A 4,289-nucleotide genomic window follows, 5' to 3' on the forward strand; every position below is an offset into this window, starting at 1 on the left:
TGGAAGATCGCTAAATATGTTCCATTTCCATCCATGTTTCCATCCATTTCCATGTTTTATGTTCGTCTCAGGTCGACCAAGACAGATGCACTCAGGTTCAACGTATTTATTCTAACAAGAGAGGAAATTAAGTTGGTCACTTCACCAGCTTCTGCCCCTTCACATTAAATAAAATACATGGTTCCCGAGGAGCAGTTAAAATTTGTAAAATTCAAAATACACATTATAGGTTAAATACAAAACATTGCAATATTTGTCCATTTCACCCGGTATATAAATACATTTGCTTAAAATACATTTTATAACTACAATACGTATAAATACATCACAGATCTGACCATAATACATACCGCAGTAAAAGACGGCAACAGAAAAAGGGGACGAGGCGTCACTTGGTTGCTATGGTTACGACAAACGGTCAACAGCAGTATAACATAATTAATGACCGGAGAAACAACTTTTTGACTAAACAGTGAATTTGAAGAGTGAATAAATTTTTTTTTGATTCACTTCACATCACAGATATAGTCATTGCGCCCTCTACTGCGCATGCGGCACACTTTCAGGTCATTTGCCCGTTCACACTGCAGAACGCATACAGGTCGCATTTACTGGCAGTGTGAACGGTCCCCGCAAAAAAATCGGAATTGGCAAAAAATCGGAATTGGGTCACTTCAGGCTGCAGTGTGAACGCACCCTTAGTTTGTAGTTATTCTAATTCTGATTCCATTTCTGGGCTGTATAATATTGATCTAAATAGTGCAGACTCCACAATTTCTGATATTACTAACAACTAAAATAATAATAATCCTTTTCTGGGTTAAATAGGCAGTACTCCACAGTTTCTAACAGGGTGGCACAGACACGGTGACGTAAAGGAGTGTATCTTGATGTATGAGGAGTGCGTGCAACATTTGTCCATGACTTCGAACAGCTTGCTCAGTTTGTGCTTGATAAGATGTTCTGGTCAAAACAAGTCCTTGAGTCCAGCCATGTGATTCCATGGATGTCAGTTGGGAGAGGAGCTTGTTTACATATCCTCAAGGAGATTTGGCCTGCCAGAGGCAGGCACAGGGGAGCCAGTTGAGATTAGAATCATTTTTCATTCGGGCAGGTATAATATTTTTTCAAACTGCCCTAAAGTCTCCCGGTGCATCTCAGAATCCAATTATCCAGATTAGTATGGCCTTTCCCAAAGTCTCAACACCGGATCATGGGAAAAAAGTGATCTACCACTGAGTATTAATTAACACAAGACATTTATTTAGTATAACTTCTTTGGTGCCATGTTGGCCCCCAATTAGAGCCGCTGCAGGTCTGGATCTGGTGCATTAACAAGACACTAAATGACCACTGAACAATTATTCATAAAATATATCAACATTTCAAAATAAAACCTACAGAAAACCCTAACAAACCTTTTAAAGAAGGAAATATTTATGTATCTAGTGTTAATCCATTTGTATTATTTTGGCTGACATTGTTATACATTAAATAAGTAAATAATCAAACCAGTAAAAGCAGAATAAGAAACTTACTCATAGCAAAATGTTCTGAACCATATCAGCCTGAGGAGATGATTGAGGGATGAAGAGACGCTGATGTCAAGTATATATGGTTCTGATGGGTGTGCTGTGTTCCTCTCCTGATCCATTTTTACAGTTCACACTGCGCCACATTTGGATGGACACATTTTTTATTGTCTTTATTCATCCTCACTAACATTATTCAGCCTAGGTTTTGGGTCTTCCCTTGGACGTCTGTATTTTTACGAGAAGTTTTGCTTCCAAGGACAGTGGAGAATAGGGTAAAGGTTGTTTTAAAAAGACTCAGGTTGACAGCAGCTCACCACGGCTGCGTAGTGTCCGTCTCTAGGCAACCGTGACAACAGCATCGGTCCGTAGCGTTCTGGGGTCCTTTAACTCCCACCACGACACTTTAGCTGATCCAGCATTAAAATGTCCTTCACTGTTGCTCCAACCGTTCAAATAGAGAGAAAGATGATCGTTATTTTTGTGTTTCTAAGGTAGTTGGTCACAAGGGAGTTCATTTTAAAACGRAGGAGAAAAGTGGACCTCCTCTTCCGCACCTCCAGCTAAAACCAGGAGCTGCTGAAACTACCAATGCCAGAATTTGCAGCACCACTTTCTAACAGGAAACAATTGCACCGTTTAAATTGTATTTTGGAATCTTAATTACCTTTGCAAATCTAAAAAAATTAGGGTTATGAACAAACCCTTCGAGTCATGTCTGCAGTAAGTAAGTCACCAAAAAAATAATAGCCATGGGTCAGGCTTTTTTGAGTTAGCATAAATAATGCATTTTAATCAGGTTTTTGAGAAAAATTATGAAAACTATAGGAAAATTTAAAGTGTTTTATTTGCTTTAACATACGCAAAATGGGTACCATTGTAAAGGAAAATTATTCAACTTTAACAGAGTGGTGTTGCTTTTGTAAAAAAAATATTCTGAAAAGAATATTTTCCATGATCAGCATCCGTTCTCTCCTTTTCCTAAGTGGGAATGGCGTCATTGTCTGTACCTGAATGGAGTTGGAGTTGAGGAGCGCTGTTAAGATTAATCAAGGGATTAAACTAAAGGGTTCATAGTTTGACTCAAAATTAAAAGTGTTTGTTTTTGTTTTGACCCAGATCTCCAACATTGCTGTGTGTGTAAAGAGGACGGGGATCTCAATGAGCTCAGCAACCAGGAGGGGAACTCAACTTTAAAAGAAGAGGAACCAGAACCTCTGCAGATAAAACAGGAGCAAGAAGAACCAGAACATCAACAGCTCAAAGAGGAAGAGAAGCAACTCTGCATCAGTCAGGATGAAGAGCAGCTTGTGCTGAAACAGGAGACTGATGAAATTTTGGTGAATCCTCCTAAAGGGCAAAGAATCCACAAGAAAACAGAACCAGAGAAGAACCAACTCATCTCTCATTGCTCTACTGAAGCTAAAAACCAGGATCAGGAAAGAAGCAATTCTGAAGATCCAAGAAAAAAGAGAAATGAAGAACAAAAACAGAGATTTCAGAAAAACAGACAGCAGAAAGATAAAACGGAAAGTTCAAAACAAAACACATACAAGAAAGCTCACCCGGAACAAAATCTATATTCTTGTAAAATCTGTGATGAAGCCTTTTCTCAAAGCACTTTCTTGACCACACACATGAGAACTCATACTGGCAAGAAGCCTTCCACATGTTCAACTTGTGGAAAAACTTTCACACGCAAATCTCACTTACTTTGTCACATGATGACTCACACAGGAGAGAAACGTTTCTCATGTGTGACTTGTGGAAAAGGTTTCACGAGCAAATTTCAGTTAGTTGATCACATGAGAAGTCACACAGGTGAGAAGCCTTTCTCATGTGTGACCTGCGGAATAAGTTTCGAACGCAAATCAAACTTAATTCGACACATGTTGATTCACACAGGTGAAAAGCCTTTCTCATGTGTGACTTGTGGAAAAAGCTTCCAATGGAAATCTGAGTTGCTTCCTCACATTTATATTCACACAGGAGAGAAGCCTTTCCCATGTGTGACCTGTGGAAAAAGTTTCCAATATAAAAGCAGTTTAACTGGTCACATGAGGACTCATACAAATGAGAAGCCTTTCTCATGTAGGACTTGTGGAAAAAGTTTCTATCAAAAAATCTATTTAATGAGTCACATGAGATCTCATACAGGTGAGAAACCTTTTTCATGTCGGACTTGTGGAAAACGTTTCTATCTAAAAATCTATTTAACTAATCACAAAAGGATTCATACACATGAGAAGCCTTTCTCATGTGGGAATTGTGGGAAAAGTTTTAGTCATAAAGGTAGTTTAATTAATCATATTAGGATTCATACAAATGAGAAGCCTTTCTCGTGTAGCACTTGTGGAAAAAGTTTCCGTCAACAAAGCAATTTAATTGGTCACATGAGGACTCATACAGGTGAGAAACCATTCTCATGTGGGACTTGTGGAAAAGGTTTTTGTCAAAAAAGCAATTTAACTACTCACATGAGGACTCATACAGGTGAGAAAACATTCTCATGTGGGACCTGTGGAAAAAGTTTTCATCAAAGAAGCAGTTTAGTTAGTCACACCTGGATTCATACAGATGAGAAGAATTTCTCATGTGGGAGTTGTGGAAAACAATTCCGTCATCAAAGGAGTTTAACTCGTCACATGAGGATTCATACAAATGAAAAACCTTTCTCATGTAGAACTTGTGGAAAAAGTTTCCATCATAAAAGCAGTTTAACTGCTCACATGAGGACTCATACAGGTGAGAAGCCCT

At 38.6% G+C, this 4,289-nt stretch overlaps 1 protein-coding gene across 1 annotated transcript in view; it reads left to right on the forward strand.

The window, feature by feature from the left end:
* The window catches only part of LOC103480819 (gastrula zinc finger protein XlCGF57.1-like), a 10,846-nt gene that overhangs the window by 5,306 nt on the left and 1,251 nt on the right, over positions 1-4,289 (forward strand). Inside the window, exon 2 of the mRNA XM_008436005.2 lies at positions 2,652-3,975. Within this exon, the coding sequence (XP_008434227.1) occupies positions 2,652-3,975 (1,324 nt within the window). The remainder of the gene's footprint in view (positions 1-2,651; positions 3,976-4,289) is intronic.

This window comes from Poecilia reticulata, linkage group LG2 (genome assembly GCF_000633615.1).
Source record: "Poecilia reticulata strain Guanapo linkage group LG2, Guppy_female_1.0+MT, whole genome shotgun sequence".
Taxonomy (NCBI): domain Eukaryota; kingdom Metazoa; phylum Chordata; class Actinopteri; order Cyprinodontiformes; family Poeciliidae; genus Poecilia; species Poecilia reticulata.